General features: G+C 39.2%; 2 protein-coding genes across 3 annotated transcripts in view; one reads left to right on the top strand and one right to left on the bottom strand.

Annotated features, from left to right (window-relative positions):
* lsm5 (LSM5 homolog, U6 small nuclear RNA and mRNA degradation associated) overlaps positions 1 to 27084 on the bottom strand; it is a 160048-nt gene that overhangs the window by 12014 nt on the left and 120950 nt on the right. The gene's annotated exons all lie outside the window — the stretch shown is intronic.
* On the top strand, positions 1038 to 26019 carry avl9 (AVL9 homolog (S. cerevisiase)). Of its 2 annotated transcripts, none has more exons than XM_055230213.1 (17): positions 1038 to 1357; positions 4021 to 4141; positions 7399 to 7484; positions 8236 to 8307; positions 9382 to 9471; positions 9896 to 9962; positions 10046 to 10086; positions 10171 to 10209; positions 10297 to 10366; positions 11655 to 11936; positions 12945 to 13228; positions 13669 to 13803; positions 14499 to 14718; positions 17868 to 17985; positions 19536 to 19589; positions 20986 to 21074; positions 22756 to 26019. In XM_055230213.1, exons 1-17 carry the CDS (start codon positions 1265 to 1267, stop codon positions 22896 to 22898), a joined length of 2004 nt encoding a protein of 667 aa, XP_055086188.1. In that variant the 5' UTR covers positions 1038 to 1264; the 3' UTR covers positions 22899 to 26019. The 2 variants fall into 2 exon arrangements, with proteins under 2 accessions (XP_055086188.1, XP_033841983.1); XM_033986092.2 differs by having other exon boundaries at positions 1103 to 1357; positions 11655 to 11915.

Raw genomic sequence — 27084 nt, forward strand, 5'->3', positions numbered from 1 at the left:
CGGGAGAGATTGCTAAATTATTCAAACATGCATGGATGACATCTAAAACGTTTTTTGATGAGAGAACAATGTTATGTAAATAAAATCATGGTTTTGCATAATACACCCTCTTTAATAAGGTTGCTTTGTCATTGAAAAAAAACAAAAACAAAACCTTATGCTTTGCCTCTCAACAAATCAGCTCTTGACATATGCCTGTAAATACACTCTCTTTCCTCCTTTCAGATACAACCCTTCTCTGTCCCATCTCTTGTCAGCAGCAGAACCATCAGCCTTTGCAACTTCTCTATCTTCTCTTCACCACCAACAGTGTCCAGTCCCCCAAGTGAATGACGGCATTTGTCGCCCTCTCCTGGCAAATGTCAGGAACCATAGACGGAATATAAAGATGTAGGCGATCATTTGTCTATCTTTGTTGTTATAATTGCCTTTTAAACATTTCAATAAGAGTCTTAACGGATAAAGCAACAATATGTATTTTTTTTTAATTTTTATTTTTTTTACGTAGGACTAAAGTGAACCCCAAAAGAATATAAGGGTTTATTCTACTACATATATACCATTGCTTTTTCATTCAGAAAGTAGGATTGTGATGTATCGTTTGTCAAATATTGTGTTTATAATGTTCACATACTTATTGTGTGGATTTATGTAAATAAATAATCAAGTAAAGAATAATTGTGATAGTTATTTTTACTAAATAACCTCAAAATTAAAAATTAATGCTTCTATGTCAGAGTACCAAAATTTTTATAATTTGAAAAGTTTAAAGCGTCCAAAAAAGTATATAACATACTACTATAAACATAAACATACTACTACTACTACTACTACTGCTACTACTACTACTACTACTAATAATAATAATAATAATAATGACGACGACTATTATTATTATTATTATTATTATTATTATTATTATTATTATTATTATTATTATTATTATTATTATTATTATTATTATTTAATACTACTACTATAATAAAGCTACTTTGTTTCATTTATTTTTAGACGAAACCGGAAGCGCGTAGACCTTAACTGAAACGAAGCTGTGAGGCGTGGGCTTGAATCATCTCGCTGCGGTGTCTCTGTGGTAAAGCGGAAGAGCACCACCGCTTCTCCCGTGTCTCCTGTCTCCCTCTGCCCGCTGTTTACCGCATCATTCTGGGGTTAAACTTCCTCTCCAGGCCTCGTCTGTCCCGGGCCCTGGGTCTGAAATCACCCGAGGACTTTAATCAAATTTGGGAGCCTAAAAAGACCAAAAATGAGCATGGAGATGCACGAGAAAGACGAAGCTAATATGGGACCCGTGCTGCACATCGTAGTGGTTGGATTTCACCACAAAAAGGGCTGTCAGGTGAGAAAACACCTCATTAAAAGCTAATTTGACTAACTAGCACTTCTATTTAGACGCTATGTTCTTAATGTAATGCAAAACTGAGATCTAGAGTGAGATTAAGATTAATTCATACCGAAATGCAAACTATCCCGTGTTTCGTCATGTTACTCTATGTGAGTGTGTCCTGGTGTGTCCTGGTGTGTCCTGGTGTGTTCTGGTGTGTCCTGGTGTGTCCTGGTGTGTCCTGGTGTGTTCTGGTGTGCTCTGGTGTGCTCTGGTGTGCTCTGGTGTGGTCTGGTGTGTTTTGGTGTGTTTTGGTGTATTCTGTTGTGTTTTGGTGTGTTCTTGTGTATTATTGTGTGTTATTGTGTGCTCTGGTGTGTTCTGGTGTGCTCGGTTCTGGTGCTCTGGTGTGTTTTGGCGTGTTCTTGTGTGTTCTAGCGTGTCCTGGTGTGTTCTGGTGTGCTCTGTTCTGGTGCTCTGGTGTGTTCTGTTGTGTTTTGGTGTGTTCTTGTGTATTATTGTGTCTTATTGTGTGCTCTGGTGTGTTCTGGTGTGCTCGGTTCTGGTGCTCTGGTGTGTTTTGGTGTGTTCTTGTGTATTATTGTGTGTTATTGTGTGCTCTGGTGTGTTCTAGCGTGTCCTGGTGTGTTCTGGTTCACATCAGATGGTTCTTGGTTTGTCAGCATTATGTAACTTGCTCCTTTAGCTTCCAGTGTTCACATCCTTCCAGTTCAATGTGTCTGCAAAATCTGTGTGTGTTTTATTACAAGCATCTGCTCCTTCTTTGCAGCACTAACAATGTAAACAACTGCTCTCATCTCATTGATTACTTCCTGTGTCAGGCTGATTTCAGACTGGAAACATTATCAATGAGTAATGTCGAGTTAAAACAGAAAATGTGTGATTTTTTTTTTTTTTTTTTTTTTTACAATGAAATACCAGCTGAGTCTCTGTTGTACAATGGGGAAAAGGTTTGTGTGGTAATCTAAGGATGGATTGTATTTATGTGTAAAAGTCAGATTAAACTCATGATTCACAAGTTTAATCTGCCTTTATATAAATACATTATTTCCTAGTATTTTTTCTGCATAAATAGTTGTTTTTGCATGAACCCCCTGCAGCTGTAGTCTTGTGAGTGTATTTTGGGTCAGTACACAGAGTACACAGAGATACGTAATATTTTTTGAGAGCTTTTGCCACGCCCCCTTTTTAGTCCACTAATCGATCGGCAGGACATATTATTTCAGTGATACCAAAACTGGTTAAAACTAAGAGTGGTTTGAAACTGTAACTCTACAATGAAAGAAAAATACATTTGGTGTATAGTCATTTCTACACAAAATTCTATGCATTTTTAGGCAAAAACTATGTTTTTATTTGACAGCATAGCAGATACTGTGTCCACACTGTCAGTCATGTTGCCAGTGATGCAGTCTCTTTCTTTGTACTATTTGTGGCTTTCTAACCCAAATTCTAAATCTAAATGCAGACGTATTGTTTTTTCCAGTTTTGGGACTCCCCCACAGTGACAGAAGACCAGCCTAGCACCTGTCAATTAGTGAAAGTGCCTCTTGTTAAAGGGCTATTGTTTTGGCCCTCACTCTGCATCTGCCCCTCACAGACTGCACCTGCCCCCCACTGCCCAGTGCCTGTCAGAGGTCGTATTAAACTCCAGGGATATGCATTGAAGTGATGCAGAGACATAGCACAGACAGTGGCTTGGGTTGTAGTAGATCAGGTCTCAGGTCACAGACGGGTCTCTTATTACAGTAAACTACACTACACAGGCGACTCTGCTCTCCATATGTGCTGACAATAAAAGGAGGTACAAGGGACTATTTTATTTTGTATTTATTTAAAATGCACTACGGCTGTAGTGCTGTACAGCTGTAGGGCTGTATTACAGTATGACTGTAGTGCTGTAGCACTGTAGGGCTGTAGCACTGCAGCCGTACGGCACTTCAGCCATATTAATCAGTTGATGGAGTCTCTGATCAAAATATGCATTAGACGACTAATGATCATGGTAGGATTTTCTATCGCAGAGATTGATATTTTATCTATATGTAAAAAGTCTGATTTAACACACGACTTAAGTTAATCGGTCTTTATAAAAAATACATTATTTCCTAGTACTTTTTCTGCATAAGTAGCTGTTTTTGCATGAACTCCCCCTACAGGTGCAGTCTTGTGAGTGCAGTTTGGGTCAGACGCAGAGAAACAAAGGGCTTTTGCCATACACACCTTTTTAGTTGACTAGGTGATCGGCAGGGCAACCAAAAGTTTCTTTAGTCGACTCCAGCCCTACTAATTCCTTTATACTTGTAATGTCAAAGCCTCTCAAAGTGCTGGTAGTACTACTGTATGCAACCACCAGCAATCATTCATACACCACATTCAAACTAGATAAGATGGGTGAAGTGTCTTGCCTAAGGGCACAATGACAGAACTTGAATCAAGTGGGTAACTAGGGGTTAGTGGAAGAGTTGATACTACTGCAATACCGCAATATCAAATTTAGAAAATTTGAAAAAGGGAACGGCTTGACCACTATGCACCGGTTGTAGCTAACATAGAGTGGCCTATACTGACAGCTTAATGCCACATATCACTACTACCACCTCACCAGACAACATCATAATGCATATTCTGATGTGTGTCCTGTGTTTGTAAATCAGGTGGAGTTCTCATACCCTCCTCTGGTCCCTGATGGAGAACATGACAGTGGACTGATCCCAGATGAGTGGAAATATCTGCCATTCCTCGCTTTGCCAGACGGAGCACACAACTACCAGGAGGGTGAGACTGAAACGCCACATCTGCTACTTGCCACAAAGCGCTTTAGAAAAGTCTGGAAGGTTTGGGGTGAAATGTGCATTTTATTATTTTTAAATCAAGATTAATTTCAGTACTTTAAGCCTGTCCTCTAGGGGTGCACAATTAATCGTTATCGAATGGACACAATTAACAAATCTCAAAGACTGCAGTTTTAAAGTACCATCATTTCCTCCACAAATGACAAACACTCTTGTCTTATTCTTCATAAAACTGCTCATCCTGTAGTTTAGATCTGTACAAACACATTCTGAAATGTGATTTTTGTGTTAGTTTGTTATTTCAGGTTTCACGGTTTCACTTCTTCTAGATGTGTTTTAAAATGTGAACTTTGAAACCTATTAAAATTCTAAATCTAGAATTTAGTGAATAAAGTTGTCACTGGTTTGCATGTTGATAGAGGCTGAGGTTAACTTTTTTGAAAGACTGTAGAATTTGGTTTTTAGAAAATTGGTATGGTCCAGTATAGATCTTTTGAGCCAATATCCCATATTGAACTTGGTTAAAATCCATAGCAAGAACCAAAAGTTATTGATTAGTGGTTCACAATTAACTTTTCGCTTTTGTAAAATGTATTTACCTGGGATATAAGATCATTGACTGCACGACTGTATATACATACTAGTGTTGTCACGGTACTAAAATTTCAAACTCAATTTCAATACTAAAGAATACTTGATACTTGATACTCAATACTGATTCTGATTCCACAATGATAATAAAAACCCTATTTCTTTAGACAATAGAATGTGATTTTCCATGTTAAATGTTGTACTTTGTGTTCTATTCCATGTGTGTTATATCTGTGTAATCCTCAGTGTGCAGTAGGTTCATAGTGGTCCATGTGTGTACACTAGTTGATGTGTCTTATACTTGTGAAACACACAGAGTCTCATCATTATAAACATATTCAGGAAAGGTTCATTTCTGTCAATGGATCTTTTTCAGTATCGATACCTGCTCAAACGAGTATCTGGTTTCGATATTGGTTTTAGTATCAATTTGTATCAGATTTTTGATACTTTTTATTTTTACCCATATTACAATACCCATTTGATGTCTCTTCTATTTCCATTGTTCTTCATGAGTGTGTTCAAAAAGACCGATGCACTGAGGACACACTGGGACTGACATAGACTGATATCACTGATGACCTTTTCCTAACTCTGACCACCATAGAGTGCACCCTGACTCCACTGCACGGTTAGAATCTGACCGTGCCTCTGCATTATGTGACAGAGGTCATATGATCTGCAGCAGCTTCAGGGCCAAAGGTCAGCTCCAATTCTTTCTGATGGAACAAAAACAACACACGTCATATTGTAATTACACATGTACAAATTGTGTTGGGTGCTAGCACAAACTGGACATTAGCACAAACTGTTTAAACTCCAGTAAATAAGAGCCATGCAGGTGTTACTCTGTACATTGTTCCTTTACTTAGTTCCTTCACTCATTAGGATTCTAGAGGATTCTCATTAGTAGTTGTTTCTGTGTGATTTGCTTCCTTATGGTTCTTCCATCCAAAATAATTATGTTGTCAAATACATTTAAAGGTGCAGTATGCAACTTTCTGGAGGTGGCACCTGCATGATTCTATAGAAATAGACAGTCTCCGTGACAATAACACTGCTCTACCTCAATCAGTGTTATTGCCATACTGTGTAAGATTATGGCCAAAGGAACAACATTTCCTGTCCTTAGTGCAAGCCCCCTCACGTTTTTGAGTCCAATAAACAGAACCAAAAAGAAAAAAAACACACTTTTATTTTAGTCAATCTTTGAGCTAAAAGCTTTTTTTTTTTTTTTGAGCTTTTTTTTTGAGCTTTTTTTTTGAGCTTTTTAAAAATCTTTTTCTACTAATGGCTGTATGAGGAGCATACTGTATAATGTATGGGATAAAAGAAGTAGCACAAAACATCTTATACTGAATCATGCAGTTTAAATCTTATTTATTTAATAAATTATAGAGGAAATTATATGGATAATTGGACTTAGATAACTGGTCTTGAATACGGCTGTCAAATGTATTAAAAATCAGATGATGATTGATACTAAAACTAGTATCGAAACTAGATTTGAACGAGTATTGATATAAAAAAAAGACATTGACAGGACAGAAATGAACCTTTTCCTGAATGTTTATAATGATGTCTCTTTGTGTGTTTCACAAGTATAAGACACATAGACTAGTATACACCCATGGACCACTGAGGATTACACACATATAACACACATGGAATAGAACACAAAGTACCAACATTTAATTTGGAAAATCATATTCTATTGTCTATTGTTTTTATTGTCATTGTGGTACCAGAACCAGTATTGAGAATCAAGTCTATTTCGTAGTATCAAAGTTGAGTTTTAAATTTTAGTATGATAATACTAGTACCTGGAATGTACATTTTGCTTTATGACAATAACAATAACATTACACTAGTCCATTACACATACTGTAATGACATGTTCAACATTTGGAGCAGTTTTCCCAAGAGAAAACCCCCCTGTTCACGTCTCCATTGTGACTTCAGTACATTGTGATGATTATGGGCCACAGCTGTTGTGAATAGAGCAGGTTTGTTCTCTTTAAACCTGTTTGACCACAGTTCAAACTACTGACTGTGTGTAATATGTACAAACCTGCAGATTCAGAGCTGTGTCAATATTATCCCTTATTCAAACTGTCTGGTCATTTGTGTCCGCTAAATGCCCTGTTCCTTTTGCTGTGTCAACATTTAGATTGCAGTTTCTATTTTAAACGTGTTGTATGTAATCGGGATGCACCGATCCCAAGCTGGTATCTGGTATCTGGTATCTGGTATCTGATATCGGTGCCGATACTGAAAAAGATGCTGGCTCAGATATCCGCTTCATTACAGAATTTTAGGATCAGACCTGGGAGAGATCACTGATGAGGGAGCAACCTTATAACATGGTAGAAAGCTCCAAAAGAAAAAAGAAAAAATTTGCATAATACAGTTGCCCCTCACTGTAACGCGGTTCACCTTTCGCGGTTCACCTTTCGCGGTTCACCTTTCGCGGTTCACCACTGTACACCCTCTTTAATGCCATACTGCAGACCATTCTAGACAAAGCAATAACATCTCCATGGAAACAAGCAGGTAGTGGACCAAACTCTTCACCAGAAAGGTTACACAGTGCACCTTTAATCTAATAAAAACATGTGATTGTATTAAATGTTTTGTGTTGTATTTCAGACACAGTGTATTTCCACCTGCCTCCTCTGAGCGCAGACCAGAAGTGTGTGTACGGCGTGTCCTGCTATAGACAAATAGAAGCAAAGGTAGGCTCAAAGCTACACACACATGACATTCTACAAATATTATGCTTTGAAGGCATTTATTTTGAACCATAACCTTTTAAATCAACATTTAAAATTGTATTTATTGGAACCCGCAATATCAATCCAAAAACAACTTAACATGTGTATGAAAGGTTTCGACAGTGCTTGAATTTCTACTTGAGTTAGAGCAGGGGTGTCAAACTCAATTTCACCGAGGGCCACGTCAGTAAAATGGTTGCACTCAAATTTGCATAGATGTAAAAAACTGACATTTTAAGACAGTCATATGTTTTAATTTACCTTTTGACGTGGTGGGCTGCATTTGGCCCCCGAGCCTTGAGTTTGACACATGTGAGTTAGCGGGATAAAACCTGTTTTAAGTGTAAATAATAGTTTTACACCGATCAAGAGGCAGTTTGTGAAGAAAAGTTGAAAAACATGTTGAACTTTGCACAGAATCCTATTATTAAAACGTAAATCTCAAATCGAGCCCCAGTAATACCAGGACCGAACCAGGACCGAACCAGGACCGAACCAGGACCGAACCAGGACCGAACCAGGACCGAACCAGGACCGAACCAGGACCGAACCAGGACCGAACCAGGACTAAACTAGGACCGACCCAGGACCGAACATAAATCTCACATTTAGTCCCAGTAAAAGCTCATAATGGTTTATTTTTCAGAGCATCTCATTCAGAGTCAAATATGTAATACAGTGTTTTTAAAGGTATAATGTATTGTGTGTTCAGGCTCTGAAAGTGCGACAGGCCGACGTGACCAGAGAAACCGTTCAGAAGAGTGTCTGCGTCCTCAGCCGAGTGGTAAGGCTGTTATTGAAGTTCACTTATTTTAAAGGCGCACTGTGTAACTTTCTTTGTGGACAGTCCACTGCCTGCTTGCCTCCATGGAGATGTCATTGCTTTGCCTGGAATATTGCGCAGTATGGCATTAAACCTATTTACCTTGGATTTATTTAGTTACAGTAAGAATGCATGAAAAGCACCTGTAAGTCACCTTTTCACTGACCTGATATGTAACTTGACCTGTTGGTGCCAAATTCTTGTCTCCATGAGGTTTGATGCTGTACTAAATTGGCTTAAATGTTCACTATGTAACCCTCGTTTCAGTGAAGATGTTAATGATTTGCCTGGAATGTTCCACTTTTTGGTGGTGGCACCTGCTTGTCGCTATGGAGATGGATAAGTTTTACACACTGGTAACTGAATAAATGCAAGATATATACGTTTATATGGGGGTATTGTGCAAAAATCAATTGTCCTGAGCTTTCTCCCATGTTGTAATGTTGTTCCCTCATCAAAAACATGCCTGAAGACATTTTAGATTTCATCCATGCATGTTTGAGTAATTTAGTGATCTCTCCCTGAACCCTCCGCACGAATCTTAGGTGAAAGATTCTGTACAAGGCTCCGCCCACAAGCCTATGTCACTCATGCTCCCACCCGACAATTCTCCATAAGTATACAAAAATATGATACAAAACTGTACACAGCGATTTAACAAACCTGATGTGATGTGCAGTAGTTTCATTAGCGGGATGCACGTGGATTATGTTGTGATAGTGCTCTGAAGGGGGAGTGACTTAACGTGGAGAGCAAACTTGTAAAACATAATATATTCATCATAAATAACGTAATAACATTTTAAAAACAATAAAAGTTAACATGGTGATTTAAATATGTTATGTGTTAGCACTTAATACTCCATAAAAGTAAAATACCCCCACTTTAATGTAGTACTGTGCAACCTTCCAAGCACAGTAATCAAAGTGATAACCTCTCCATGGAGACAGGCACGTGGCAAACTTCTAACATAGTGGACCTTAATGCCAATATGTATTCCTTTTCATTTAGTATTTTCTTTTTTTGTTGTTTCAGCCTCTGTACGGTCTGCTCCAGGCCAAACTACAGCTCATCACTCACGCCTACTTTGAGGAGAAAGACTTTTCACAAATCTCCATTTTAAAGGTTTGTTTATTTATCAACTTTTAAAGGGGCTGTATCTGATTTTTACCATCTTAAAAAACCTGAAAAACAGAACTAGTTCAATTTTAAACAGTTTACAGTTGTCCAAAGTTATTCCTCACTTACCTTATGCATTTTGAACATCCTAATTATTCACCACGATAAAAGACCAGAGCTTTGCAGTCACAGTAAAGCTAACAACAACCAGCATACTAATCACACATTTCCTGATTCTCAGACAATACATTTTTTTGTTATTGGATTCAGACAGAACACAGAGGACTTATTTTTGCTTATACAATATATCTATATGGGCCAGACACATTTAGCTCAAACACATGGGAAAACCAGGTATAGATCCTTTGTTTTAGATTTTGTGAACTTAATTTAAAGAATTTTCACTGAATTGTCTGGGCCTATGTTGCAGGAGCTGTACGATCACATGAACAGCTCTCTGAGAGGGTCCGCTCTGGAGGGGTCTCAAGTTTACCTCGGTACAAGAACTATTCTCTGCTCCATCTGACCCTCTCCTCTGTATCATCTGCTCCTCTGACCCTCTCTCTTTTTTTAATTTCAGGTTTATCCCCAAGAGATTTAATTTTGCACTTTCAACACAAGGTAAAATGTTTTAAACACAACCAATAACCTGCATTATAAATAATATATATAATGTTAACACCAGCTGAATGTGTCCTGTTTCAGGTCCTTATCTTATTTAAACTTATTTTGCTGGAAAAGAAGGTAAGACTTTAAATACCCCCTGTAGTTTTAAATAATGAGTAATTACTCAATATATTAACGAGTGTATTTCTCTAATTGCATTTTTAGGTTCTATTTTATGTATCTCCGGTGAACAGACTGGTGGGAGCCCTCATGACAGTTCTGTCGCTGTTTCCAGGTCAGAATTAGAAATTTGTTTTGTTTCATTCAGCCATGTTTAACATACAAGCCCTGCATATTTAGGCTGAGTTATTCTTTCAAACTGAAAACACTCTGTTCCACCTTGTGATGTCATGCGGTAATACAGGAAGTGCTCCACTGTGTTTTTAAACTCCATACACCTTCACCAGAATTATTTGGATGATTTCAGGCCTAGAGTTTCCAATCTCTACTGAACTAAAGGTAAAAGAAGCTGTTAACATGAAAAATATTGCCCCATGACATCACAAGGTGAAACAAAACATTTTGATTGAACTTTGGAGATGTAAAGGCATGTTTTGATGAGGTAACAGCATTATGACATTAAAACTCACAAGAGTTCGTTTTGTGTAATATAGGACTTTTAATGTTAATCTATTATTGAAATGATGAACAAACTTGATTATCTGGCCTATACAGAGGGTTTATCACACACAGGCCTGTGATAAACCCTCTGCACAGCTGTCTGTTTACATCAACAAGCATGCAATAACTAATGCAAATATCACACATATACACATCTTTGTATTCATATTTTTACAAACAGTTAAAAGTTAATATGTGTATTTAAAGGTGCTGTACCTAAGTTTTATTGTCTTTTAAAATCATGAAAAACAGAACTAGTTCATTTTAAACAGTATTTTAAGCAGTGATCCAAAGTTATTCCCCACTGACCTTATGCATTCAGAGCATCCTAATTACTCACTATGATGAGTTTATAAGCACTTTTCACTACTTTCAGAGGCCAAAGCAACACATAGAATGCTAACACACACTTCCTGATTCTCAGAGAATAAAATGCTTTGTAATTAGATGCAGACAGAACACAGCAAACATATTTTGACCTTGAGCTGCTTATATAATATATCTGTACTGGGGCAAGAAGGGTCATCAGAAGTATCCAAAATCAGATACTAATCGATACCATCGAAACTAGATACTAATTTTTCACAGGTATCGACACTAAAAAAGTCCAATTGACAGGACAGAAATGAACCTTTGCTGAACAGCTTTAGAATGATCTTGAGCTGTATCAGATCAAGTATAATAATAAATATTATAGGTGTAAGTACAAGTATAAAATCACATTCTCTTGTATAAATGAGTGGTTTTACCATCATCATGGCATCAGAATTGAGTATTGAATCTATTCCTTAGTATCAAAGTTTGGAATTTTAGTATCGTGACAACACTAGAGGCTCAAATACATGGGAACAATCTGGTACTGCTTCTTTTAAATCTGACAATTTGCTTGTTTTTGTCCTTAGGTTTAGTGGAGCACGGCCTGGTGGACTCGTCTCATTACAAACCCAGAAGCAGTATCTCTGAAGACACCAGTGTTTCGCCTGAAAGTGGATCTGCGGCCGAAGAGTTTGTGTCTGTGTCTGTCACTGACCTATCAGAGCACGAGGGGAGCAGGGACACGGGGCAATCCACCAACCAGAGGCCAGAGAGGAGCGAGGGGGCCGGCACAGGGACCAATCAGAAGAAGATGCCACTTACAGGAGCCAATGGGGACAGCTGTGGCGGTACAACCACCACTACTACAGGCAAGCTATTTCTATTACAACTACTAATACTGGGGCTGTAGTCAACTAAAGAAATTCTTGGGCGACTAAAGACATGTCCCAAAAGCTCTCAAAACTATTACATATCTCTGTATCTGACCCAAACTGCACTCACAAGACTACACCTGCAGGGGGAGTTCGTGCAAAAGCAACTAGGAAACTAGGAAACAATGTATTTATAAAGACAGATTAAACTTGTGAATCATGAGTTTAATCAGATTTTTTTTTTTTTTTTTTTTACATATAAATAAGAAAAAATACCAAGCTACCTCCCTCACTTCTCCTTTCTGCTGTCATCCCATATAAATCCCTATGATCCAAATAAAATAATTAATGCACTTATACACATTATGGTCTAATCAACTAAACGACTACTAGTACTACTACTGTTTTTGCTGATATAATGACTACTACGATTACTGCTACAATCAGAAAACCTTGAAATGTGCATTGACTAAACCAGAGTTAAACTAAACTAAACTACCAGTACTTAGACCAGGAAGTAACGAGAACTTAAAGACTAAACCAGGACGGAACCAGGACGGAACCAGGACGGAACCAGGACGGAACCAGGGCGGAACCAGGACTGAACCAGGACTGAACCAGGACGGAACCAGGACGGAACCAGGACGGAACCAGGACGGAACCAGGACGGAACCAGGACGGAACCAGGATGGAACCATCTTTTAGACCAGGAAGTAGCAAGAACCTAATCAAAATTAAACCAGTACAAAACCACATTTTAGAAGGGCTAAACTGGGGCTAAACCGGGGCTAAACCGGGGCTAAACCGGGGCTAAACCGGGGCTAAACCGGGGCTAAACCGGGGATAAACCGGGGATAAACCGGGGCTAAACCGGGGCTAAACCGGGGCTAAACCGGGGCTAAACCGGGGCTACTAGTTACAAAAGTCAATGCTGTAGTCACATCTTCTATAAAATCCCGTACTTAAAAATCATTATACTGTATTTTTTGTATTTTTTTGTTTCAGATAATAACTTCCTGAAGCCCCCCTCTCGGACCTCACCAGACTCCTCTGAGAGCGACTGGGAGACTCTGGACCCCAGTGTTCTAGATGACACCAAAGACCAGACCTTAGACCAGCCCCTAGAACCGGATCGTTACCAGATCGAGCAGATCCCAGACGCCTTTGAGTCTCCGACCGGGACCCCCATCACCTCTCAGCCTCTGGGGGGTGCTGGGGGGGTTTCTCAGGGGCTGGTGTCAGGACTGGAGGAGGACCAGTATGGACTCCCACTGGCCATATTCACTAAGGTACTACAGTATACTTTATTATCATATGAAATAACCTCATCTGGTGTTTGTTTTTCATCTTTAGACAGCAGGGTCCACACATTTAGAAGAAATCCACACATGTGTCTCTTAACTCAAATGTTCAGCAAATAGAAGCGTCCCAAGACAAGACATCATTACATTGGTTTTCTCAAATTGTTTAAATGCATAGTAATACTGTATGTAAATAGAATAAATTAGCAAATAGAAATAATTTTGTTAATCCTGATTGATTTAAAAGAGGAAAAGTATAGTCTGTTTTTTATGTCAGACAGTGAGAAAAAAAAAGCATTTGTGTCTTTTAATATAGTGTAAACTTCTGGTTTCAACTGTACATGTGTAGTCATTGTCATTCTAAACTTGTCTTGTTGAGGTGTATAAATGTGTAATGCTTTAATCTGTATTATTCTGTGTAATCTCAGGGTTACCTGTGCCTGCCGTACATGGCTCTGCAGCAGCACCATCTGCTCTCAGACATTTCCATCAGAGGGTTTGTTGCCGGAGCAACCAACATCTTGTTCAGACAACAGCGCCACCTAAGTGATGTGGTTATAGAGGTGAGGGTCTATTGTTAATATAAGGGTTCAGTCCTGGTTCAGTCCTGCTATAGTGCTGGTTCAGTCCTAGTTCTGTTCTGAAAACCAAACCAGCTAAACCAGGACTAACTCTAACTGTACCCAGTAGACTAAACAAGGGCTACTGTAAACCATGTACACGTGCTCTTGTCAAAGCCTCATCTCGTCAGATCTCAGAAGTTAACTGGACCTAGTTAGTACTTAGATGGGAGACCGCAGGAAACACCAGGAGCCACAGTGCGGTGTTGTGTCCTTAGGCAAGGTACTGCACCCACATTGCCTAGTATGAATGTGGCGTGTGAGTGAGTTGGTGATGGAGCAGATTAGCCAATCCAATGATTTATTAATGAATAATAAAAAACAAGACTCAAACATGATTCAACCAGACTGCACCCTGTAGACTGAACCAAGATAGGCCTCAAACCAGGCCTCAAACCAGGCCTCAAACCAGGCCTCAAGCCAGGCCTCAAGCCAGGCCTCAAACCAGGCCTCAAACCAGGCCTCAAACCAGGCCTCAAACCAGGCCTCAAACCAGGCCTCAAACCAGGCCTCAAACCAGGCCTCAAACCAGGACTCAAACCAGGACTCAAACCAGGACTCAAACCAGGACTCAACCTGACTGCACCGTTTCCCGTCTTCCTCCTTACATTCTCCATTCCTCTCCTGGTTCTTCTCAGGTGGAAGAGGCTCGTATCCAGACTCAGGACCCAGATTTGCGCCGGGCTTTGGCTCTGACCACAGCAGATCTCAGATTTGTGGATTATTTGGTGAAACACGTCACTGAGAACAGGGATGACGTGTTTCTGGATGGGACAGGATGGGAGGGGGGAGACGAGTGGATACGCGCTCAGTTCACTCTGTATCTGCACTCTCTGCTGGCCTCCGCTCTGCACCAGGGTAAGGACTGTGCACCAACAACACAACTTCAGAGGGTCAATGAGAAGGCCCTAAATTAGAAAAGTATTTGGTGTAATTTGTGCATGTTTGAGCATTTTGCCAATCAACACCCGTTTTCACCATCCCCGGTACACACCCACTGCTCTTACTTCGTTGTCAAATTTTATTTTTTAATTGATGATTTCCGGCAGTGTCACGTAGTCATTTTGGTACAAATAAAAAAAAACAACTGCTGTTGCTGGTGTAATGTGCATCTATTCATAGGAGGCTCCGACAGCATGCGACGCTTTGTTGTGATGACATTTACGGCGACGTCAGCTCCCATTGGGCACCGCCCTTTCTAATGCAGAAGTCAGCGGACTTGTTTCTTTTATTAAGTTATTTTAGATCAGTATTGTAATTTAAAATGTTTTACGTTTACGTAAAGATCCACGGGTGTCATACATTATATCTATATCACAGACACAAGCACAATAGGTCTGCTTTAAAGGCTTATCCTGATTTTTACTGTCTGAAAAACATGAAAAATAGAACTAGTTTTAAATGCTTTGCAGTTATCCAAAGTTATTCCTCACTCAGCTTATGCATTTAGAGCATTTTCACCTCGAGTTGATAAGCAGCTTTCTGTCACAGTAAACCTAACAACAACAAGCATGCTAAAGCACATTTCAACAACAATAAACAATAAAACATGTTCTAATTCAGGGGTCACCAACCCTGTGCCTGCGGGCGCCATGTCGCCCCCAAGCCCCACATGAGTCGCCCGCAGATGGGTTCTAAAAACTCACTAATGAGCTGCATCTAAAATTAAATTTTATTCTCTTGCTATATATATATTTTTTTTTATCACCCTTGCGTTTATATAGATTTAAAAATGACAATATCTTAAACATATGTTCATTATACGTGAAGTTTAGATAAGTTAAGGTGAACTTTGACCTACTCACTTCAAAGGTCAGTATTGTGCGCATGACAAAACCAGTGCTCCGTTCACGAGCGCTGTGAGGATGCGCTGAATGCAGTTTCTTACTCCAAAACATGGTGGAAAATAAAGAGATCACTTTCACAACGATTTAAGACTGTAAAAGAAACCTGCGCGTATCTCATCTGCGGAGCGACTGTGGTGACGGCAAAGCGGCACAATGTGGAGGGACACTTCACTACGTTTCACAAAACTCCACACTAACTACCCACGGGGACGCGCACTCCCCACGGGGGCGCACACTATGGGCAGAACAAGCCCAGAGCTAAACGCAGCTTTGGGTAAACAACAGGCTTTTTTCACGACACCGGTGAAAAAGTCACTCAACGCAACCGAGATTTATTTAAAAATGTGTAAGCTTATTTTTCTTTAACATTACATAATTGATAACTTTATGAAACATGGTGCAATGTATATTATTTATGTTTTGTTAAAAAGGTTTGTCAATGGATAGTGAAAATGGGACACTTTTCCTATGAGATGTAGTGATGTAAGTGTCATCTGGAAATTTAACAATTACTAAGATTAGTAAAGTTAAAGTGCTGAATACTGATATCTGTTTCCCTCCTTGCTCATTGTTGATAATTATTTTGAGAAATCATTAATGTGATCAGTGTCTTGCAATGTGATCAGTGTGTTCACATAGATGATTATCATTTATCATTATTAATAATGTATAACTAAAGGCAAACTGAGAAAATGTGTTATTTCAGAAGAGCGTCTCAAACTGGTAGCCCTTCGTATGACTCAGTGCCCATAAAGTAGCTCTCAGGTTAAAAAAAGGTTGGTGACCCCTGTTCTAATTAGATGCAGACAGTACACAGTGGACATATTTTGACCTCAAGAGCTCCTTATACAATATATCTTTACTGGGGCAAAGCACATTTTATCTAAATACACAGAAATAAACAGATACAGGGCCTTCAAGTGTACCTAATTGGATCCACAGTCTTGCTCTATATTTATATTGTTGGCTCTTCTCTTTACTGTCTTGTCTAGTTGTCATTTACACAGACAGACACTGACCTTTGTAATCTGGGCCTATCCACATGAAACAAAACCTGGCTCAGAAATACTAACCATAAACCAGGTCAGCACATCTGCAGTCTAACAGAGCTGACACTGAGTTACACAACAAACTCCACCTGAGGCTTATTAGCACTCTCCAAACACAATGCAACAAGTAACATTAACGTGCATACGACAGGTTTTCATGATTTTCTAATTCTGACTTTGTTTGGTGGGATAGTACCTGTGGTCAGTATTTATCATAGTTTAACTTCAGGTAAGTGGCAGTTTGTGAAAAAAGTTGAAAAGTACAAAAATTCAGCAAGTAGAGCTGAGTTTTAAAACAGACTCCCTCTGCCTCTGTTATGAACACTGAAAACTCCATCCAAAATGCAGAGACTCTGTATCCTCAAGGAGGACATTTTTCTGACAGTTTAAAAGTAAAGGTGTCATTTATTTGTATTAGTCTAATCATAACTATTGTGTAAATTGACATGTTAGTGGCTCTGTGGATGGACCCCAGTGTGCACTAGATTCAGTTGTTGTTGTTTACTTTACTTTTGGGTTGGTCTTGTTCACATACACCAAGCATCATTCACCCCAAACAAAGCTTTTGTAAGACACACAGACCCAGGCTCACCTGCAGAGGCAGGAGGAAACTATTCTCCTTCTTCCAAGCACTTTTTTGCCCAATTCCAAGCACTTTTACTGTTACTGTCAGTGCTCTCGGAGCATCTGTTTACTGTGTTCCAGTGTGTGCACCCAAACGTACGGCTCTTGGGACGAATGTTCTTTTACGTTGACCCAAATGGTGGCAGTGTGAAAATGACTGTAGACAAGTTTTCATATTAACATTATGGTTGCTACGTGATGGTTAAGGAATTACCTCCAAGTATGTCACATCTGCAGCCAATGTCCAACCAGGAAGTAAAATGATAAACTTAACCAGAATTTTAAAACTAGTCAAGATTTTTGAATCATTTAACGTTCTGTTTACTTTGTGCATATGGAGAATAGTCCTCCTCGTCCTGCACCACTCTCTGTAAACAGCTCCAGTATCGTCCTCTCTCTCAGCCTCTGTCTGGTGACTCTGTTTGGGCTTAAATCAAATAAAAATAATTAAATTGACTGTTTCCTGTCCATCCTTTCTTCTGTCCAGATAACGAGCGTCTTTTAGCGGACTATGGCGCCCCCTTCATCACAGCTTGGAAAATGACACACAATTATCGAGTCTGGATCAGCAACAAGCACTCGGGGATGACGCACATCACTGCAGGGTAAAACACAGGGACGACACACCACCTAAACACTATGTAGAGTCTGTTTATTTGTACACAGATTTCGGTTTCATAAAGGCATCACACAATAAATCAATAAACATAAAAGCAAACCAAGGATATAAAGTAATAAAACAATATAAATAAAATAAGAAAGGGAGTAGGGGTTAGCTGGGACAGTCAGTCAGTAAATGGTAGCCACATTCTAAAAAATATGTTTGATACACTTCTCGGAATACATTATCTTCTCTACCTTCATAAAGGGCATAACCTGGTTAATCCGTGTGTGGTGGACGGGCCAACTGTTGATTTCCAGTGTAAGAGGAGATGATGCCTTCCAACTCAGTTCAGTTTTATTTATATAGCACATTTAAATACAACTTCAGCTGACCAAAGTGCTTCACATAAAAAGTCTACAAAAAACACATATACACGTGATACTATACAGAGGAAAAGAACAATAAAACACTAAAACATCAATAAAACGCCAAGATATCCTGTCTAGTATTAGGACAAGGAGAAGAGGTGCATTTTCAGTCTAGTCTTAAACTGTGTGTAATCCCTCAGTCATCCAGGTCTGATCCATAGCAAAAGACGAAATTAAATCTGTCATCTGGACAACTTGCTTCAGGTAGATATAAGGCAGTGTCCTCCAGCAATCTGATCAGAACTGAAGAAGCAGCTTGGATGAGCAGTGAAACGTCTTCACTCCTACAACAATTTGTCCAGTTGACAGATTTAATTTCGTCTTTTGCTATAGTCTTAAACTGTGGGCAGAGAGCAAGCGGTAAATACCAACACCTGCAGCTGTGAAGTTGAATGACAATGGTTTTCCAGAAAACCAAAGACGGCCACATACAAAGAAACAACTGTTTTGGAGAGCACGTTGGACATTGTGTCAAAATAAACCTGCCCACAGGCCGTATGAGTTGGGCAGGAAAAAACATACAAAAGATTACATTTATACCCATATTTGACCCTTCCTTTGATACAATTTTTTTGTTATTAAAGGTTCACTGTGTAACATTTCTGGTGAAGATTCTGCCACCTGCTTGTCTCCATGGAGATGTTATAGCTTTGCCACTAATATTCCACAGTATACAGAACGCAGAATATCATTTTACTTATTTAATTAAAGGTGTTTTATTGCACTAAAATACCTTTTTAAAAACATGCATTTTTACTTTGAGTGGGCTTGCCTCTCCACGGATGTGACCTTACATAGTTATTTGTGCGCTCTTGCGTAATTTCCCTTGTGGTTTAAAATAAATTGTCCAGTAACATGTCCAGGAGTATTAACATTTGAGAGAACTGATAATATAGGAGTCCCATGAATGAACGTTTGTGTAAACTTGCCCTGTGGTTTAGATCTGTACAGAGTAATACCCCACAGAGACACGGGGAGGGCATCTGACACACGGGGAGGGCATCTGACACACGGGGAGGGCATCTGACACACGGGGAGGGCATCTGACACACGGGGAGGGCATCTGACACACGGGGAGGGCATCTGGCTGTAGAAGTTTAATTGTGATGTGTTCTTGTTGCAGACACCCGTTCCAGGGACAGTACAGTGTCGCTGACGTTAAACTCCGCCTCTCACAGTGAGTATTAGTCTGAATAAAAAAACATATTAAAGGTGCACTATGTAACTTTTCTGGTAGAGGGTAGAGGCCCTGCAGACGTTACTGGTTTGCCTAAATTTTCCACAGTATGACATTAAATATATCTACAGAGGCAAGCAGCTGACACGACCAGGCATATTTGAGAGGGTGGTTACTTCTGGGAGGGCATCTGGTACTAAACATTCAAATTAAAGTGTGTTCATTTTAATCTTGATTGGCTTGTTGTATTCCTGGTCAAATTTTACTGGAGTATTTTTTGCTAGTATATTTGTACTTTCACTTTAGTAACAAATTGGGTCCTTCTTCCACTGCTGCTGTATGGACTTGTAGCATTAGCATTAGCATTAGCATTAGCACATGTACACAGTGTTCCAGTGGTATAGGAAACCTTATACTAGAGCTTTAGCTGCTAATGTGCTCATGTTTCAGCCACTTCCTGGAAACGAAACCTGATCGTGTCCAGTGAGTTTCATAAATAATGTCCGACGCTGACAGACCCATAAACCGGCTCTGCAGAGAACGGCTCTAAAAATATTATGAAGACGTCAAATTAGCAAAGTGCCACTGTGGAGGCAGCCTCTGGTCAGGATGAAAGGTCCAATATGTCTTTTTCCCCTGGTTGTCTCCATGGAGATGTTATTGGTTTGCCTAAATCATGTGTCAAACTCAAGGCTCGCGGGCCAAATGTGGCCCTCGACAGGATAAATTAAAAGGTATGATGGTCTTAAAATGTTGTTTTATCAGGAGATACACAGTTACACATCCATAGTTTTACATCTTTGCAAACGCATATCAATATTTCTAACTTGAATAAGCACGGTAATAAATACAGAAACAGTTAATTAACAAGTTTAAAAAGAAATTACATTTATTTTACTTCTGGCCCTTTGACAGCAGCCAATGTGCTGATGTGGCCCTCGGTGAAAATGTGTTTGACACCCCTGGCCTAAATGTTCCACAGCATAGCATTAAACTTCATAGAGAGACATTGGTGACACTAACAGGCCAAGTTACAGGTTTAATCTGTGGAGAGGTGAGCCCACTCCCTGTAAGAATATATGTTTTTAAGATGCAGCAATAAAAACATGTAATTGAATATATACAAGCAACAATTACATCTCCATGAAGACGAGCAGAACCAGAAAAGTTACACAAACAGTCCTTTATCGGCCTTCACTCCCTCCAGACCTAAAAATGCCATGTTCCACCAAATGACATCATCAGGTGGTATTCAGAAGTGTTCCTCTGTGTTTTTACAGTTCATTCGTCTTGAGAGCAGAGTCTGTGCTAAAATAACAATCTGAAATCTACGCTCAACGATCTAAAGAGAGTGAATCTGTGCTCGCTAAAGCCATGTTTATGTTTGTGTCATCAGCTCAGTGCAGAACAGTGAAAGAGGGAAGAAGATCGGGAACGCCATGATGACGACGAGCCGCAGCATGGTGCAGACGGGGAAGGCAGTCGGTGAGAAAGAGTTGATACTTTGCAGCTGATGCCATCAACATTACCTGGGGATGTGAAGCTAACTGTAGACACTGCTCTGTCTGAGGCTTTGTTAGTTTGATATGAGCTTTATTTTAACACAATCTGACCAGAAAGAAATGACTTGATTAGAACTGGTTTGAACAAGTCCCTCTTAAATAACATTACACTCACGAGCTAGCTAAGCATTAGCTAACAGTTTTTTCAGTTAGTCACTCTCACCTTTGAATGTTCAAATTAATCTCAGGCTCCTGAAAATGAGTTGTTTAAATTCATTTTATTCATTTTTTTCGTGAGTTTCCTTAAAACTTCATACCCCCATAAACAGAAGAGACTATGGTGGCTCCCGTGGTCTAAAATACTCCCTCAGAGTCTAAAAAGAACATGGACTAAACATTGGCAGAGCAAAATTGGACTTTGTTGCTTATTGTATTTATCATAAATGTATAAAAGAGACGACACTGGTTAAAACGACTGCATTACATTGAATCATTTTATCATTCAATGTGTGGAGTATAAATGTAATCTTTAATCTTCAAATTAAAAATCTTAATCAGATCTATGGGAAACACTGCAGGGGTTTGTAGTTAAGCGCTCGTCAAAGTAAAGGGGAGATGCAGAGGACTGATTCAGTTGTCTCAGATAGTAACATTTACAGTTTGCATGTTCTCCCTGTGTCTGTGTGGCTCTCCTCTGGTTTACACCATTAGCCAAAAACATGCACAATAATCCTCCAGCTAACACTTTTTGGAGCACGACATAGATCACTTCAGAGGAATACTGCAATAAGCGATAATACTGAAACTACTTCATGCCACAGAAGCAGTGTGAAACAGACGGGATCATTACTCGGCCTCAGTCATTTATTCTGCTCTCTACAACTCAGACTTTATTACATAAAAATGACAAAAATCACTATTGTAAAAAGTACCCAGACACTGGGTTAAACCTGCATTTGTCCCATCCTTCAGGGACGTGAAAGAATGGGTCAAATGCAGGTTTAACACAGAGGCACAAATATAAAATTTTGGTCCACAAGTTTTTTATTAAATGGTCTTCAGTTGTAGATCTTTTTAGGGGGACAGACTGGTGTGGTCTCCTGCGCTCTTCTAATTGCCTTTTCAGTCAAAATGTAATCTAAAATCGCCCTGGGCTGTAGTCGACTAACAACATGTCCTGACAATTGATGAGATGACTAGAAAGTGTGTATGACCCAAACTGCACTCACAAGACTACACCTGCAGGGGGAGTTCATGCAAAAACTATTTATGCAGAAAATAGAAACAATATGACAGATTAAATTTGGGATTAAACTCATTGTAACCATGAGTTTAATGTGACTTTTGACATATAAATACCACAAAATACAAACTCTCCAGCTCACTCACTTCTCCTGTCTGCTTCCACATGAATCCTCCTCATCCAAATAAAATGATCATTTGACAAACTCACATTTTGGTCTAAGACTCCATCGACTGAACGACTTGAGGCCCACAGTCCTGAAATTCCTCACTCTTCCTCACTGACATTCCTCACTTTAAATCACTTTTCTGTGGATATTTTGAAAATTCCTGTACGAGCCAGTTTGTGCTGCTTGTCCTTTTACTTAGACCTTAGAACATCCATACATTAGTTTTGATAAGTAAATGTTTTGTGTTTTCAGGTCAATCTTTAGAAGGAGCTTTAACCAGCGCCAAGTCTGCCATGTCTTCCTGGTTTTCCACTTTGGCCACACCCTCCTCCATCACCCACCAATCAGAACCTTCCGCTCCCCCCACAGACCCACCTACGGAAGCCCAACAGTGACAAAGATCACCACAAAACCACTATATTTTACCTGGACAATCTCTAAATCTTACTACACTTAATGACTTAATGAAGGAAAGAGAATAAACCAAGTCATAATTTAGTTTGAAATGACTCGATGTGGGACGACGCATTTCCACTGTGAACGGAGCGACCCCATTTCTGCTGCAGATTTCAAGGTTTGTTTAAAAAAGTGACTGTTTTACTGAAAGATGAAATTATTATATCAAGAATAAATGTAAAGCGGCATGTGGCACCTTTTAAAAAGAAAATATTTACTGTAAAACTGCCTCTTTCTGTTAATATTGTTTGATTGATAATGGTTGGCACGCTCGCCCTGTAGCAAGGAGCTGTCAGCTTTGATTCCCGAAAATAATGGCTTTATTTGGTAAGCCAAATTTTAAAGAGGGGGTATTATGCATAATTGAGTTTTTCTCCCATGTTAAAATATTGTTCCCTCATCAAAAACATGTCTGAAAAGGTTTCATCCATGCATGTTTCAGTAATCTAGTGATCTCTCCTGGACACTGTTTGACACTTCCTCACCTCCACACAAGTCTACGTCACCCACACTCCACACGTCTCCATAAATATACAAAAACATGATACACAACTATACACAGCAACTTGACAAATCTGATGTGATGTGGAGTAGTGACTTAATTAACTAAAAATGAAACTGAAACTCCTCCAACTTGGCAATGAAGTATTTTCAAAACAGTATAAGTTTACATGGTGACCTAAATATTTAATTTGTTAACAGTAATGATCCCATACGAGTGTAATACCTCCTCTTTAATGGTTGGCATGATCACCATATAGCAAAGAGGTCTCAGGTTTGATTCCCGGTGGTAGTGGCTTTATTTGTGAAGCCAAATTTTAACGCTGGTTCAAAGGTCCTATATTCTGCTTAAATTACTTTAAGCTTATAGTCGTGTTATAATGTTTCCTCATCAAAAACATTATTCTATTCTCTCTGTCCAAACCTCAAAACACTCTGTTCCACCTTGTGACATCATCCAGTGATAACCCAGATGTTGCTCCATCTTTTTAAATCAAACCTATTCTGCAAAATGGACTTTTCAGAGCTTTTAACCATGTTACAGTCATTTCCTTCTCACTGACCCTCTCAAGCTGTTTTTGGAGTGATTCATGCGTATTTGAGTCATTTTTAATTGTTTATTTTGAAGACGCCATTTTGCTGATCAACCCGCTTTCACTATCCCCTGCTTCACACCCACTGCTCTGTACTTTCTTCCTTCCCCCATTTTATTTTCTTAATCGTTGATACTCATAGGATCTGGTAGCATCATGTATTCATTTTAGTACAAATGGAAAAAAAAAAAAAAAAAAAGCACTACTCTCTTGTGATCTCGTGTGATGTGCAGCTGTCCACAGGAGGGGCCGACACCATGCGGCGCTTTGTTGTGATGACGTTTGCCTTCAGAATTGTTTGTTGTTTGTTCTTTTAAGTCATTTTTGATGAAAATTGTGATTTTAAAATGTCCAAATCACAACTATACAGCAAACACACAGCATGTGTCAAACCCACCTCCACTGGACTCGTCTACTCAATGCACAGATCACAAACTACTTCTTGCAGTTATTGTTTTCAGCCTCATTTTAACTGCTTCACTCACTGCTCCTGTAGCTGGACTTCTTGCGCCATCTGCTGACAACAGTGCTGCTTTTTCTATGTTAAATCAGGACCAAGTTGCATTTACTTAAAAAAAATATATATATACAATATACCAAGTGATTTAAAATGCCTGAACAATGCACAATATGTGACATTTCTCATGGAGGGTCAGCCACCTGCTTGTCTCCATGGTGACATTAGTGCTTGGTCTGGAAAATTCCACAGTATGGCATCAAATAAATTTTTCCAACATTTTTACTAGATGTTTTTTTGCTGTAAAATCCCTTGAGAAACATTCTCACTGTGAGCGGGGTCACCTCTCCACAGAACTTGGCCTGATGGTATCGCCTGCTTGCCTCCATGGAGATGTTATTGCTATGCCTGGAATGTTCCAGTGTATGGCATTAAACATACATCAGCTTTTTTAGTAGTTGTTTTTATTGCTGTAAAATCCCCAGATAAACATCTGTTCTTACCGATAACTTGGCTCGGTAGCGTCACTTGCTTGTCTCCATGGAGCTCAATGAAGGCCATACTGTGGAACATTCAAGGCAAAACAATAACCTCAATTTAAAGAGGTAGATGGCCGACCCTCCACTCAAAAAGTTATGTAGTGTGGCTTTACACCATTTCTACCGATGTCTAATGTTCACAACACGACCAGAACCACTCTGTGCCATCTGGTTGTCCCTTTTTAACGTTGACATTGTTATTGTTCTGAAACAAAACATCTAAAACATTGAATTTTTAATGTTAAAATCATGTTACTGTTGTAAAATTGTCCTTCCATGTTTAGTCACTGGAGTCGACCTTAAATGATGCACTTAAAGGGCCCGTTTTACACCATGTTCTGATCTGTTCTAATGTTTCCTCGTCACAAACACACCTGGAGCTGTGTTTTTGTTTTATTCACACATGTTTAACACACAAACTGCAGATTTAGGCTGAGTTCTTCTCTCAAACAGAAAACACTCTGTCCCACCTTGTGATGTCATCATGTGGTAATACAGGAAGTGCTCCACTGTGTTTTTAAACTCTGCACACCTTCACTAAAATCATTTGGATCATTTCAGCTTTGAAATTGTCAATCTCTACTGAACTAAAGGTAAAAGGAGCTGTTAACTTGAAAACTACCACTTTATGACATCACAAGGTGGAACAGAGCATTTTGAGCTTTGGAGATGTAGACAGATAAGAATGAAACAAAACACAACTCCAGGTATATCTTTGAGGAAATATAACATGACTTAAAGCTCTATTTAGTGTAATATAGGACCTTTAAGTCCCATATTGTTGTAACTTTAAGATGTCTGTCTCTCAAATGTTTCATTGTGGTTCAGTTTTTTAGTTTTTTTGTTTTGTTTTAGGAAGTGGTTTTGAAGTGTTCAGTTCTGTCTTTTTTACCCTGATATTTTTGTAATAATTATTTGAATGTATTAAGAATCCTACAGATATTTTCTTGAAGTTTTACTGTATTGAAAAAGTGACACTATTAAAATGATGTATTAAAATCATGAAAATATTTTTTTTAGGGGAAGGTACACATTTCTTGGTTTGCTCCCGTTTCTCCCTAAACCATTTGCAGTAATCATCCACTGAAGGATGGGTCAAATACACATTACATTAAATACAGAGTGCCCGTGCCAGTATTGCTACTAGGTCAAAGAGCTTTCTTATTCAATATATTAATAAACAGGAAAAGTATAAAGTTAAAACCAGTTTTGATGCATGTAAAATAGAATATATTTATAATATATATATAATATAAAATTTATGTTTCCAAGTCATTGCTTCAATCTAAATGTGTAGACTTTAACAAAGAATCACTATAGCAAACAACGAAGTTAAATCTGTCAACTGGACAAATCTTGTAGGAGTGAAGACGTTTGGCTGCTCATCCAAGCCACTTCTTGAGTTCTGGTCAGATTGCTGGTGGACACTGCCTTTAAATCTATCTGAGGGGAGGGGCTAACTACACTGAAACTGTAAACAGCTGTTGTCTCCAGTTTCAGCTGAAACTACCCTATTCAGCCTTTAACGATCCTGATATTGTTCTCATTGTTCTGGGTCTGAGGATGGAGTTGTAGATGGGGGAGAGATTATGTCTCAGGCCTCCATTTCTGTTTAAGGAACGATTCTCTTTCCTAACAAAAATAGCTTCTTTAACTCCCCTCTCAAACCATTTCTTTTCTCTGGCTCAGATCTGAACTTCACTATCTTCAAAGGAGTGGTTAGTGGCTTTAAGATGCAGATGCACGGTGGACTGGGGTCCAGAGGAACTCTCCCACCGGTGTTGGTACATTCTCTTATGGAGCAGCTGTTTAGTTTCTCCAATGTAACTCTCACTGCACTCTTCACTACACTGAATGGAGTAGACACATTACTTTGTTTATGGCTCAGAGTTTTGTCCTTAGGGTGAACCAATTTTTGCCTTAAAGTGTTTGTGGGTTTGAAAAAGACAGGAATCTCATACTGTCTGAAGATTCTCTGAAGTTTTTCAGACACACCCGCAGTGTAAGGGATGGTAACACCTCTCCTTCTAGGTTC

This window comes from Periophthalmus magnuspinnatus, chromosome 20, assembly GCF_009829125.3.
Source record: "Periophthalmus magnuspinnatus isolate fPerMag1 chromosome 20, fPerMag1.2.pri, whole genome shotgun sequence".
Taxonomy (NCBI): Eukaryota; Metazoa; Chordata; class Actinopteri; order Gobiiformes; family Gobiidae; genus Periophthalmus; species Periophthalmus magnuspinnatus.